General features: G+C 36.5%; 1 protein-coding gene across 1 annotated transcript in view; it reads right to left on the reverse strand.

The window, feature by feature from the left end:
• MYO3B (myosin IIIB) overlaps positions 1 to 15,241 on the reverse strand; it is a 207,385-nt gene that overhangs the window by 168,560 nt on the left and 23,584 nt on the right. Inside the window, exons 4-8 of the mRNA XM_058809484.1 lie at positions 14,180 to 14,363; positions 12,639 to 12,773; positions 9,383 to 9,487; positions 9,020 to 9,119; positions 5,998 to 6,074 (exon numbers count right to left, since the gene is read on the reverse strand). Of these exons, the coding sequence (XP_058665467.1) occupies positions 5,998 to 6,074; positions 9,020 to 9,119; positions 9,383 to 9,487; positions 12,639 to 12,773; positions 14,180 to 14,363 (601 nt within the window). The remainder of the gene's footprint in view (positions 1 to 5,997; positions 6,075 to 9,019; positions 9,120 to 9,382; positions 9,488 to 12,638; positions 12,774 to 14,179; positions 14,364 to 15,241) is intronic.

Consider the following 15,241-nt stretch of genomic DNA (forward strand, 5'->3'; position numbering starts at 1 on the left):
TATTAGAGAAGATGTAATAGTATTTATCACAACATAAGCATACTTTTCCACTGTAAAACTGTTTTCAAATGGCTTTCAGGCAGAAAAGTAAGGGTATATCCATTCTTGAGATCTATATCCTATTTATACTAAGTAGTGGATTCCTACAGTTCATTATAAATCAGCATGCACAAAACTCCTTGCTAAGGTGGCAATTAAAAGTATAGTGAAAATGTGCATATGCAAAAAGCTAATTTTAGCAAATTGACCTTGAATCTCTCGATGTAAGCAAAGGGCTGACAAACAGAATAGGCTGAAATATGACAAGATGAGACTATACTAAATTGCTTCATTGGAATGTATCACTGTACCTGTTTAGAGTTAATTAAAAACATGAAAGGAAAGATGGAGAGGGACTTTTTACAAGAGCATATAGTGACAAATTAAGAGGGAATGGATTCAACCTGAGAGAGAGTAGGTTTAGATTAGATATTAGGGAAAAATTCTTTGCTGTGAGGGTGGTGAGGCACTGGAACAGTTTGCCCACAGAAGCTGTGGATGCCCCATTCCTGGAAGTGTCTAAGGTCAGGCTGGATGGGGCCCTGAGCAACCTGGTCGCGTGTCCCTTCCTAGGGCAGAGGACTTGGAAAGAGATGATCTTTAAGGTCTCTTCCAACCCAAACCTATGATTCAATAAGCCCAGGTTAGTGATGGGATTATCTTTTCTATGCTGTTTTCCCAATTCAGTATTTAAACTGCACATTAAATGTATTTACAACTAAATTATTTTTTCCCAAATTCTAAGACCTGAATACAGCCCTTATTTTAATAAATATTGGCTTCAACAGAAAAGTTGACAAAAGGCTTTTGCAAAATTGTATTTTTCTCTTTGTATATTTTTAAACTACATTAATGCAAGTTACTTATTGGGGTGCTTTTTTACCAGCTAGTTTTGTTAATTTTTCATTATATTATGCAGACACACAACTTGGTACTGAAACAATGCAAATATTATTCATTGTTTCAGGATTAGACTTATTTCACACGCACATGATCAGATTTAAAGTTTAAAAAGAATACAAAGGAACATTGGGAAAAGAAAGACAATTTAAGCTATTCACCTACTGTTCTAACACTTTGGAAATTTATTCTGATCCTCAAATGTACTGAATTTTATCCCAGGAGAATGCCTTGATTCAGCAGGAGAATGGGAAACTGTCTGGGGCAATCTTACTGATCATTACTTCCGCCTGCCAGCATGGTAACAAATACTCAAAACACAGATTTGAAACAGCTTTAAATGATACTGTGACATCTGAAATATCTCTGAAAACAGGAAAATAGACCCAAGATTTTACCTGTGGTTAACTCATTATTACAGAACTCATATATCTTTACCACAATATCACAGCCTTTCCTACACGTGTCATATGTCATAATTCCACACCTAATCCTTCAAAGGATCAACTATGTTTTAATTATGTCCCTTTTAAAATATAAATATACATTCACCAGTGTAATTTTTAGCAGTTATCAGTAAAATATAACAGCATATTCCCTGCAGTTTCAAATTATCTTCAGCATCTCTCCAGTTCTTTCTCACTTCAAGTATCTTGTTCTGTTTCCATTCTTAAAACTAAATTTGGGCCAAATATGTACATATATCTGTACATGGAGCACATCATCTTGAGTGTGATCACATGGTACATATAGGACAACCAAGAGATTCTATCCAGCCAGGAAGGGCAGGTCCTGCCTGATAAACCTGACCTCCTTTTTTGGCCAGGTGATCTGCCTAGTGGGTGAGGGAAAGGCTGTGGATGCTGTTTACCTGGACTTGATGATCCTTTGACACAACCTCCTAGAACACACTCCTGGAAAAGCTGGCAGCACAGAGCTTGGACAGGAGCACTCTTTGCTGGGTTAAGAACTGGCTGGAAGGCTGGGCCAGAGAGTGGTGGTGAATGGTGCTGCATCCAGTGGGTGTCTGCCCACTTGTGGTGCCCCCCAGGGATCAGTGCTGGGCCCAGTTCTGTTTAATACCTTTACTGATGATCTGATTAAGGGGATTGAGCATGCAGCACTACAGGCTGGGGACAGAATGACTGGAAAGTGGCCCAGTGGGAAAAGATGTGGGGGTGCTGGTCAACAGCAGTTGAACATGAGCCAGTGCATGCCCAGGTGGCCAAGAAAGCCAGGGGCAATCCTGGTCTGTGTCAGGAATAGTGTGGCCAGCAAGGCTGGGACAATGACTGTCCTCCTGTACTCGGCCCTGGTGAGGTCACACCTTGGGTGCTGTGTCCAGTTCTGGGCACCTCAATTCAGAAAGGACATGGAGGTGCTGGAACATGTCCAGAGAAGGGCAGCAAAGCTGGTGAAGGCTGTGGAGCACAAGTCCTATGAGAAGCAGCTGAGGGAGCTGGGGGTGTTCAGCCTGGAGAAGAGGAGGCTCATCACTCTCTACAACTTGCTGCAAGGAGGGTGGAGCCAGGTGGGGGGCAGCCTCTTTTTCAAGGCAATCTGAACCAGGACAAGAGGTCATAGTCTTAAACTGTGTCAGGGATGGTTTAGGATGGACATTAAGAAGAATTTCTTCACAGCAAGGGCGATTAAACATAAATGTTAAACATGGACTGCCCAGAGAAGTGGTGGAGGCCCAATCCCCAGAAGTGCTTAAGGAAAGTGGCACTCAGTGCCCTGGTTCAGTTGACATAACAGCTGGTCATAGGCTGGACTCAATGATCTCAGAGGTCTTTTCCATCTACTTGACTCTGTAACCCTGTTATTCTATGATATTCTGAGTTTGTTTCAAGAGTCAAGTTTTCAGCTAGATCATGATAATCTACTCCTATGTGTGGAAAAAGAAATCTCAAATTCTGCTTGAACTAGATTCTGTTCAGTTGTGCACTGGAAGTTGAAAACAAGACATGTTAGTGCTTAAAACCACAGATGTTAAGGCAGTTCAGTACAAAAGCTTCAAATCTGATTCATCCTGCTAGCACATAACACAATTTATTTCAGCACAACAGAAGCAGATTTTAGGTAATTTAAGTGTTTGATAACAGGCAGCTTTAAACACACTAACACTATCCTGCCTTATTTATCTTTTATTGGTATGCTTGTATTCAGTGTTTCAGTTTCTGAGAGTCTACATTTATAAGCATGAAAAAATATTAATTAGGTTAAACAACAATTATTAATTTTCAGTGAGTCTGCTTTAAAGCTGCTCTCAAACTGACTTATCCTTGTCACGTTCTCTGTTGCTTCCTCACAGCCTAATTTTTACCTGTATTTTCATTTTTCAGCAAAATTTTTGTGAATCACAAGCTCTGCTCAAAACAAATGCTCAAGGACAGATCTTTTTTGTCCTGATACTGCTAAGCAAGCCTCAGAGTCATCAAAAAAAAAGGAGCCAAGATGCTTGAGTCACTCAAATATTAAGCAGTTAAGCTGCGACTTTCAAAGCTGCCAGTAAGAACACTGAGTTGAACACCTTCCTTACACCACCCTCACACATTGCTATTTTCCTATGAGCTTCTGCTATTTCAAGTACCATGCCATATAATCCCTTTGAAATATTTTGCAAACTTAATCTTAAAAGGTGGTTTTCTTCATTTCATAGACCATTTGTGACCCAGGTTGATCTAGTGATTCCAGTTTTCAGTGTGTTTGTCTCCTGCTTATATCCAGTTATTCCTATCTGTCAGCCTTAAAACATCCTGCAGCATTCTTCTCCAGGTTTTATTTTCTTGGGTTTTACACTGGAAAATATTTCCTGTCAGCTTTATTCTACTCTGAAACACTACTGTAGTCTCTTCTTCCAAGGCAAACTTTTCATCTCCCCTCTTCACTCCTCTTTCAGATTAAATCCATCCTTCTCATTGCCAGATGAGACCCCATGATTACCTTATGCATTGACTGAGGTACCTATGTTTCACATGTAGATGAAGTCCAATTGCAAAAAAAAAATCCTTCATGCTTTTTATTTCTCTGATTAGTAACATTTCATTTCCATTCAGTTATTTTATGATATTTTGGGGTTTGAAATAAATTCTATCCCATGTCAAAAACCTTTAGGCAGGAAGATTATTTGTAAATGAGCGCAAAAAACTGAGTTAAGTGCCATCCTAGTGTTTATGATCTCACCACTATCTCATCTAGAAAATACTCTTCCTAATAAACTGTTACCCAAGCATACCTTTTCATTTTCTTTTCATTTTATTGCAGTCCTAATCTTCCATCTTTCCTACAAAAATTTGGGTGCATATTTTAAAAATACCAGAAGGATCTCCCCAGAAACAAAGTAAATTGCATGCATCCTGCACGTCACTTGAAACCTGTCATTTATATGAGCAACTGCAGTGATTTGAGCAAGCATGTTATGCAACTTGTCATTTAAAAGCCATTCCAACAACAGCATAATGGATATCTAAGCACCTTACAGCTGTTGTGCAGATTGGCACACCTATGGAGCCTGGTGTGTCTCACACAGGCATGGAAATGTAATATGGGTTACTATGGTTATGCTACTGGTTGGTTCTTGAAGAGATCTTTTCAAAACAGGAAGAATTCAAAGCTACACCTGTTCCTGTTTGACATGCCAGGTACATAACATACGTTGATTACATGTGTGCTGTACTTTCAAGTCAAAATTTTTCAGATCAAAATATCTGCTTCTCTCTTTGGCTTTGCCACGAGAACAAATATCTTCAACATGGCAGGAAGATAAATTTGGTATAATTACTGCCCTTGATGGTAATTATTCAAGCAAAACAGAACCACAAAAAGAAGCTATTATAATCCATGTTCAATAAAATCTTTCATAATATGTCCACTATTATCTAGAGAAGTATTTTATAGAGGTCTCATTTTAGCAATGTCTCCAACCAAGGTGATTCCATAAATAATGCTTTCACAGTGGTTTCTAAGGTATCTTGTGTCTCCTTTGTGACGTAAACTGGTTGTTATGGAGATGGTGAAATACCAACCACTCTTCGTGAGACTGTGCAAGATCAATTTTAGACCCCTTACTGCAGTGTATTTTCTCTGCTCAGCTATAATCAGCCCTCCTTAGCAACAAAAACAGATGCATAAAAATTATGAAATGTTTTAAAACAAATGTTTGCACAATACTTTTAATTCTTCAACCTACAGAAATAGACCTGTGTGCATTTGTAATAGATAAATTCCATCTCAAATTCCCCAAAATTACCAGAAAAGAGGCTTGTTCTGTCACAAAGGCTGAACAACTTACAGACAACTGTTTCAATCCTTGTTTTTAAATTTCATAATCCATATCTTTCAGAAGTATTTTGTGCCCCTTAAAGCAGGGAGCGCAAAGATTGCTATCTTGTAAAGATAAAACACATTGTTGAACAAACTTTACTTTGGTAAAGTACAAGCTTTTGTTCAACAGTGTGTTAAAACATTTAAAGCTTCATGAAATAGAAGGCAAAAGGTTATGTCTGGATAGTAATATGTAAAATCATGTAAGATACTTGAAAATGGGCTAAGCTATCTGTATATTATCTTTATCAATTTTTAAATCTATGTGTCTTTATAAATTTTTTACACCCATGTGTCTAAGTTTAAAGGCCCCAGTTAATGATTAAGGCTAAAGAACACACAGGTCACTCAGGGTTTTGCAGTGTGCAAGACTACAGCAAGACTGGAAAGAAGGAAATTCCTCTTCCTCCCCCCAGTCTGTATTTACATCACGGACGAGCACCCCAAAATATACAACATTTAACTGGAAAGTCATAACATTCTTAGGACCCTCACTTATTTGTAGATTTGCTGTAATTTTATGGAAACACTACAGAGAAGAAAATAATGGTTATTAGAAATCCATTTTGTATATTCTAACAGTATGTTACTTTTACTGAAAAGAGGACAAGATGCAAAGCAGAAACACAGCCATAAGAAAGGGAAGAAAAGATCCTCTCCTGCCACGGGGAAGTGGCAATAAAGTCTGTATTGTAATGAATGGAGAGAAGCCAGAGAGGCACATTTGCCTACCTCAGGTGCCATCCAAAAGGGGGTTCCCACTGAGGTGTTTCTACGGAGCCTTGTGCTGGTGAGCTGGGCTGAAACACCTACAGCAAAACAGAGAAAGAAACTTGGCTTCAAATTTACTGTCATTTCACTAAATTTATTTCAAGTATCTGGAAAACAAAATCCAAACCTGTGAGCACAGATGCAGAATGCCTGGCCAAAGTAGGTGTAAATTATTTGTTTGATTGATTTCAGTTTGCTGTTTTCTTCAGTTCATCAGAGATGTTTTTTTGGTGAATGACTCTCAGTTTGAAGCACTTTCATTCAAACTCAAAAATTCCATTGTCACATAAATATCCCAGATATCTTTCTGCTGTTTTCATAAGTATAAATGGGAACTATTAAAATTACAACTTGACTTTAAAACTTCTGTTTCAGAAATGTACTGCCTGAACATCACAAACAGGGAATTTGTTCATTAGTTCAACAAAACACTTATGCATCTGCTTAAATCTTTTCCTAATGAGAAAAGCTCAGAAGCTCAAGCTCACACTGCAGCTTGTACTTAGGGAATTAAACACATACTTAAAACAAAACATTAGCTTCAGAGCTTTGCTGACTGGGGCTGGACTACTGAAGCACAACTGAAAAAAAACCAAAAGAATTAACTAGAGTGCAATCCAACAACATTAACAAATCAGAATGAACTTTGACAGTAAATCTTCTGTGCTCTGGTCAACATATAATTGAATGAGTTCAGCTCAGTAGCATTCCAATGAGGTGACACAAAAGCCAATATTAACTTAGAAATATATTTTGCTTTAAAATTTTTTAAAAACAAAAGCCACAGAGGTTTGCTCTTTTGGCATTACCCAGAGACAAAAATGAACAGAAACACATATAATATGCATTGACTGCTACCAATAAAAATTAGACTCATAAGTTAAATTGTTTGATTTCTGATTCCAACATTCAATTTTTAATTTAAAATTATTATTTTCTTTTTCTTTTGACATATTTCCTTCCCCACTCACCAAGCAACAAATCTGCTTAACATTCCCACAAAATGGCAGAGGATTATTAGTTCCAGGGATTAACCTAAAAATATCCAAAGCATCCACTGTGTTTGGGTACTTAATCTGAGATCTTTCAATTGTCAGGCATTCCACAAGCCTCAAGTACAGCTATAACAGATCTCAGCTGCAGTGCAAGAACACACAGTTCTTCTGCAAAGCAGGACAATGTGTTTCAAACTGACTATTGGGAAAATGAGGAACTGCCTTTGATGTAAGTGACCCTCTAGCAGAAGGAGGAATAATCTCCAATTTGACATCATTCAACTTTCTCAACTGCAAGTCCCTTCTCTTCCTGAATTCCTTGGAATTTCACTATTTATCTTCTACTTTCTGCAAAAAAATGAGACAAAACAGTTCTACAAACAATATCACCTGTGACTCAGTCCCAATTCCCAGAGACGGTTCTGTGGCTATTAGCAGTGGACTAAGACAGGAAAAAGAGCAACTTAATAAAAGCCTGGCACCTGATACTTCTTCAGTCAGAAAGCCCATGGACATATTGGCATTTCTTGGCATTTCCTAACTGTTAAGCAGTAGGGAACACTTGAGATTTAAGTCTCATTTTTTTCTGAGCCTGTCGTATTTGTTGCAATTTTCTAGTGCTACTGTCCTAACATGCAAAGTAAGAGAAAACCTCTGAAACCTAAATATAGACTCAGAGACCCATGGGACACCAGAAAGATTGGGAGTCTCAGTTTCACTGAAGGTGCTACTTGGGGGTGGAGCACACTGGCCTGTCTTTAAGGCCTTTAATGCATCTGATAAAAACACTTTGCTTTGGGGAGAAAAGCTAACTTTTCCCATAATGGAGTAAAACCAAAGATTAGACTGCCAAAATTCCCCCGAATGAGAAGGGATCTTCCTCTCTTCTGTTAGGTCAGGGACTCAACTCCAAGTTTTGCTTCAGGTCATAAGTTTCTCCTAGTACTATTTTAATTGCTGCCTTTATAATTCAAATAATGAAATTCTGTCCCTAGTAGATACTAAGGAATCTCTTTTGTGACAACTTACTTTAGCATCTTCAATACATATGTGTGTTAAATTTATAATACCATGACATCACCAGTACACAATTTTCTTTCCACTGTATAAATTTAATATTTTAAGATTTTTAAAAAATATTATTTGCAGATTTTTTTGACATTTCATTCTACCCTACTCTCATTTTGTGAACATTTTTCTTTACCTTCATGCACTGCTAAACAAACATGTCATTCATTCATTATTTGCAGTATCAATTACCTTATGCATTATATGGTTTCATTAATAAATCATATTACTAATGATCTGCTTCTGTTACTTTTAATAAAATTGTCCACTCCCTTGCATACTTATCTGAGGGACAAAAGTTTTGTTTAATTTTTTTTCTAAGTGTGCATTCAAAGGAATAAAATTTGAACTGTCTTTAAACCCACTGCCAAGTGCCTTTCTACCACCCTCCCTCCCTTTCTCTCTCTTGTTTCTTATGACATATCCAGACTGGTATGCTCAAATCTAAGAGCAATAATCACTAATTAAATGGATGTTGGGTTTTGGACCCAAGGGACTATTTTACCTTCTGCTCAGAGGGGAAAAAATATGCTTAAGGCTATCAAAACCATTTCAGAAAGAATGTTTCCTTTTCATATGCAAAAGACAGAAAATCTCAATTTAAATTAGGACAACTGCCCTGAAACTGACATTTCTTCTAAAATGCAAAAGAGCTTTGTAAATAAAATGCTAGCTTCAAAATTTTAAAAATTATTAAATTATGTTTAATCTTTTAAAAATTAAAACTCTATTACTGATTTTTAGTTAGAAGTTTTATGCCTGCTTTAATCAGGTTCCTTTTGCATTTTTCCTTCTTAAAATAATTCTGAGTGTGCTTCTGAAAAAGTCTCACTGTGACATTCTGCCTTCCCAGGGGAAAGCGAACAGAGCCTTTGGCTAAACTGCATGTATCAAGAAAACAAAGGGCAAGTGGTCATTACCAAAGTCAACGAGCTTGACTCCACCTTCTGTTGTCAGGAGAATGTTGTTCCCTTTCACATCCCGATGAATGATCCGGTTATTGTGTAAATGCTGAAGGCCCTATATACCAGCAGTAAGAAAAATAAGTTTATTCCCTTATTTAAAAACAATTACCCTGTTATTAAGGAATGTAATGAAGAAAATCTGCACACACTCTACAGAAACAGCTGTCCACTGGATGACATGCCTTCATACAACCCCTGCTGTTGTAACAGCCCATGTGATATTGCCCCCACTCCCACACTCTAGAAATGGAGAGTGTATGTATGCAATAAGTGAATTGCAGCCTCTGCTGTCATTGCAAGCCCAATGAAGATCCTTACCAAGAGAGCCCCATACAAGATGTATGAGATGACAGCTTCATCCAGTCTTCGGCCACACTTCAGCAGGCCCTTGACAAGCTCTGTGACAGAACCTCCATTGCACAGCTGGAAAGGGGGCAGTTGTGAAGAGGGAAAAAAAGCAAGTCCTCAGTTACTCAATATACTTGTTTAGGCTATAAACACCTACCATGCAAAATTGTGCTACAACACAAGTCAGAGAACAACAGAACTCCTTTTATTGGTGATGTTAATATAAATCACAGCAGCCTGAGTAAGGGGAGGGAAGAGAAAACTGAAAATTGTAAAGTGCAATTTATAAAATGCAACAAAAAAGATAAAAATTATATGAACAAGACTGTATCTCAAAAGAAGATTCATAAATCCAATTTACATTATTTGAGTATTTTCACAATACGTGCATTGTCTTTTTGAAAAAATCCTTCTGTGCAAAGGCCAGACAGAAAAGATTGATGCTCTTGATAACTGGGAAGCAACAAATTAGTCATTTTAAACTTTCACTCCATCAATGCTCCTGATGGCAGGCAATATAAAATAGATAGAAGCCATATATCTATACTCAGATTTGATGCCATATACTGTCAACAACAGAGAAACATTCTAATCTAGAGAAGCAGCTTCTTGCAAGCATTTTCTACTAATTGGCTCCTAAACACCAAAAGAGGAGGAGAAAAGGTAAAATTAGAATCTTTGAAAACCTGTTGTCATCCACACCTTAAGTTTACTGTCCATACCATTCTAAGCAGGTATTGATATCCATCCTTTCTCCTCTCTCTTTCCTTTAATTACCTTGATGTTCACAATTGTTTGACCAAAAAAGAAAAAGATGGGAGAATTGACTGCCTTTCTTTTGCTGAATTTTCTCATCTATGCTGGTTTGTGGCCAGCACCCTTACCAATGTTCCTGCCAGAGAATCACATGCATTTCAACACAAGTTCATTTAACATTATCAGTTTAAAATACCACAGCATAAATCAGGAAAATAGTATGAAGTTATACAAACTCTCAAGATTTGCATCTTTCAAATAGCTTTTATGAAAGAATGTGCATCAATTCAACCACTAATTTCTCTTATATGCTAATCCTTTCCTTACCTTATTACTAACTTCCCCTTGCATTAAAAAAAATTTCACTAGACTAGAAATTTGAGTTAATGGAAAAGGACCTTGAAGGAAAATTTCATCAATTAAAATATTGACAAATTCTGTAGGAATTTGGCTTTATTTTTTAATTCATTAGCAGGGAATGTTTTTCTTATATTTCATAAATTTGTGGGAGCATTCAAGTCAGCATCAACGATCAAAAGAAACTTGATGTATTTACATGAAACTGCATGTTATTCTTCCCATGGTTAACCATTTGCTGACAAGTCATTAAGCTAAAGTTTTCTTTGTATTGCTTTCATTGCATTAAATTTTCTGTTTAGACAGACTATACTAAATTTATCTATAGCCTACAGATAAAATATATAAAAGTATGCCCGAACTTAAAAAAAAACCCAACTGGTTGCAACTGAAAAATAATACAGACTGACAGCTGTTTGGTAGGATATGGTAAATGAATGCCTGACTCAAAAATGTATCCCACAAACACTACTGCAGCTGTGCCACTATTCTTGAAACTCAGCAAAGACCTCAAACAAAATGAATCTGACACCTTCATTACCACTTTACACCTAATGGTAATACTTCAACAGGTGTAGAGATGCACATTTATACGATAAAGTTGAGAAGTTTGCTTTACATTTGTCCAAGACTTGCATCATCATAAAAATACTTAAGGTGTCACTTTTGCCAGCCTTCCTCATCACAAACATTTATCAAAGTTCCTACTTGTACTGAGTAAACATGGCAAAATTGTGTCTGAAGGAAAAAAAAAATCCATCTTTTTATTACAAATTGTGGAAGTCACACATCAAATAACTGTATTTCATCAAAGACTCAGGGATCAAAGTCTGAATACTTTGTATATTCCCTTTTACTGAAATGAGTCATTAATTTATAATATCACAAGTCACTGTTATGCATAGATAAATATGCTGTAAATTCCAAGGCAAGGAATAGTTTGGGTTGTCTGATAAATTGTTCCATATAAGAAAAACGCATTTTTTATAATGTCAAATTTCTTCCAAAATCTGGATTATATGTACCAAAAGTCACCTGAAATGCATACTGATAAAATACACCCACAACTTGTTTGAATTCTACATTCAGTTTTATTTCAGAGTATACGAGGATTTTGTTCCATAAAACTCTGTCATTTGGCACTTCATCTTTGGCACAAGACTCTTTTATTAAAAAAAAAAACAGAAATTAAATCAAGCCCAAACTCAACACAAAGATAGCATGCACACAAAAGAAACCAACACCAAATCAAAAATACTAAGGTCACTTTTCAAAAGTTACTGAAATTTAAGAGGAAACACATTCAAAAGTTGTTATTCAAGCTACATACTGCTCCAGTACATAAAAGTTAGATATTCTACTAGGATTCCACAAGTTGTAGTGGAAATAAAGATTCCCCATTCAAGAACGGGGAGTGGAATTTTTAAAACAATCAATAATTAAAAAGTGAGTCCTAGCTTTTACCAGTCTATTTATGAAGGAAAGAAATGCTTGAATGGTTTGCCTGTGCAGAGTTCTGCATCAATTAAGCCTAGAAAGAAATCCTCATTTTACAACCACCTTTGGCAGTCACCTAACTTTGGTGGAAACAAGACCACCAAAATACATTTGACATTGTAAGAGTACTGATTGGCACTGAACAAGAAGAGTGAATAGAAGGCATTTCTGTTGCTAGGTTTCCAACAACCACCAGCCTCTAGTTTAAAATTACCATAGAAGAGACTTTCCCATTACACTTTCTCTGTTCACTTTTGCAGTAGGCAGCTTATTTGTTAACTACCCTCCAGTCACTACTTCATCATACTTTGCACTCTCCTCTAATGCTTGAGTTCTCCAAAAAGTTTAAATAAATGCCTTATCTAATGTTTCCTCTAACAAGATAAAAAAAGAGCTGCTTATTTTGGAGGCATAATGTAGCAACTCAAACAGAAATTAAATGCAAGACCATTTCCGATTAAACACATTTTGAAGTTTGGATGTGATTTTCAACAGTAGGCTAGGACACATCATCCTATCAGAAAATCATGAAAGCCTGTGACTCTTTTAGCAATAACAAATAAAAATCCAACCACATATGCTAAGGTAAGATGTAATATTGTCAAAATGCTTTTACCTCAAGTACTAGCCAGAGCTGTCCTCCCACATATTGATCTGCTTTGTAAAACATTCCATAAAATCTAACAACGTTAGGATGATTGGGAAGAAACTGCAAAATATTATATTCAGCTTCAATTTCTTCATCTACATCCTAAATAAAAACACAAACATACAGAACATACAAATACAGTGACTCCAAATAAAGCAAGAACAAACTGTCATGGATAAAATGAACTAATTTCTCTTAGTTTGTACTTTTAAATAGTTTCACTTTAATGCAGCTAAAAGTACACTATACTGGACATTTAATGCATATAGAATTGTGACAATTGTGCTCTTCTTATACATAAAAAAGTAAAGCCTGTGTAAATCAAGCAGTTATTCTTCAAGAATTCTTTCTGTACATAATATACTTAATAAGATAATTAAAAATTATAATTAACTCCTCTCAGTTGAGCAAGAAATTTACACATGTATGACTTTTAACCTGTTTTTAATCATGCATACTTTTAACATGTGAGCTAAACTTAAATACATGAACCATTGATTTATTCCTTTTTCAATGGTCATCAGATAGAACTAAACAGAGAAACATTTCACTAAGCCTCAAAGGGGCCATCAATAAAACCAAATATGTCTTATGATGAATTACATACACCAGAAACAATGAAAGAGACACAAAACAACCACCCATGAAATAGGAAAAGGTTACTAGGTACTTGTTAATGAAAAAATTCTGTGACAGTTACAAAATAATGTTTATACCAGCACACAGGCCACAACTCAGTGCTTAAGCGCTCAAACTTTGCTCATTTCTGCACCGACTTGGCTATTAGAAAATGTAAACCTGTGCCTTCCTCAGATCCATACAAGAGAAAACCACAATGGATTTCAGTCGTGGTTGATGACAGAAACATAAGATTTTTTAGTAAATATTTCAGCCCAGCTATCATGATCAAACTGCAACCTGAACAGCTGTCAGTTAAATCTTCCATGGAAAACTAGGGCCTTGGTTCTCATGGGAAGCTAGGCATTTAATACCCACTAAACCAGAGCTGAGGATCTGGGATGTCTGCTTCTCTTTTCATCTTCATTATTGCCTCACACTATTATCTGCTTATAAAAGGTAACTGTAAAATATCATAAAGTTCACAGTGTTCCTATGATGTGAAAATTAATTCTTTTACGGAGTACACAGAATAAAACAAGAACATTAAGGTTAACTGCATCTTGTATATTCCCTGCTACAGTGGGCCCTATGAGGAATGCTTCTGTGGCATTCCTCAGGATTTGCATGCTCCAAGCAAAGATAACTAAATTTGTAGCAGAAGAATTACATGGATCTAAAACAGAAACTAGGCAAATGCTGTCCTCAGATAAGATGATGAAATTCTAAGTTGCCATTCAGTTGCTGGTACTAAACTCCTCCTCTAAATGCATTCTGTAAAACTGTTCCCTTCTGGATGTTCTCAATATGTTACACATTTGATTTACATTTCAAGTTTAAGAATTCTTTTAAATTAACATTGAAGTTACAGTTTAACATTTTTTACTTACACTGACAGGATCCAGAATCTTTACTGCTGCCAAGCTTCCATCTTTCTTATTAGCAACCTTATAGACTTTACCATAAGTGCCTTTCCCAATGGTCTCTATAATTTCCCAGGTATCTGAGGGATCAGCTAATGATTCTAGTCCAATCATACTGGAATTATATTGAAACAATCCATACAATGGCTTCCTGGAAAATAAAGCAGACATACAGACAGCAGGAAGCCCTAAGTAACTTGGTACTAAAGAAGGCATCCTATGATAAAGAAATCAAATATTGTCCTAATTTAAGAAGAAATACAGATAGAATCACAAATGAAAACCAGACAGAAATGTAAGATCACTCAATGGAAAGAAAACACTGGAGACTGCTTCTCCTTCCTTAGTTTAGTGTATTATTTGCTCCAAACATTGTCCCATATGTAGCACCATTCTAAACACATTTTAGACAAAATCTACCCTTCCCTTTACTGCACACCTTTCAATGGACATTTTACACAACTGAATTAACACAGCTCATTAAATGAGGTCCTATTTCTGGTTTTAAAAAGCCATGTCAGGGTATTTCCATAAACTTGCATAATGCCCCCTGGAGATTGCCAGACAGGCATTCAGTAGGTACAGCCTCATAATAGCTGATATATATAAAACAGGGCTACATACACTAACAGAAGTTAAGACTTGGCTGGTTGGTATCAAAATACAAGCCAACTTGAAAATGAGCAACAGGTACATCACTGGTGTGATCTATCACTGTTGGGCTGTTTCTCAACAACTGCACTTGGCTCTCTGTCAGTCAGTCAGAGTGTGCTATGGTCTGTTACACTGGCTAAACACCTCAGAAGATCTTCAGGTGAGGGGCCTTGTTTCTCCAGATACTCCTGAGTGGATCCTGCAAATGGACCACTGCAGCCTATGCAAAGGGTGCCTTTTCATCCTGGAATTGCATATATGGTAAATTCTGGAAATTAGGAAAATGACAGTACCATTTTAGGATTTCATGTAAAGTAATAGTAGTTCATCTTGTCCCTGAACTGGAATAATAGAAAGGAAAGATTAAATTTAAGA

The sequence above is a fragment of the Ammospiza caudacuta genome, chromosome 8, assembly GCF_027887145.1.
Source record: "Ammospiza caudacuta isolate bAmmCau1 chromosome 8, bAmmCau1.pri, whole genome shotgun sequence".
In the NCBI taxonomy this organism is placed as follows: domain Eukaryota; kingdom Metazoa; phylum Chordata; class Aves; order Passeriformes; family Passerellidae; genus Ammospiza; species Ammospiza caudacuta.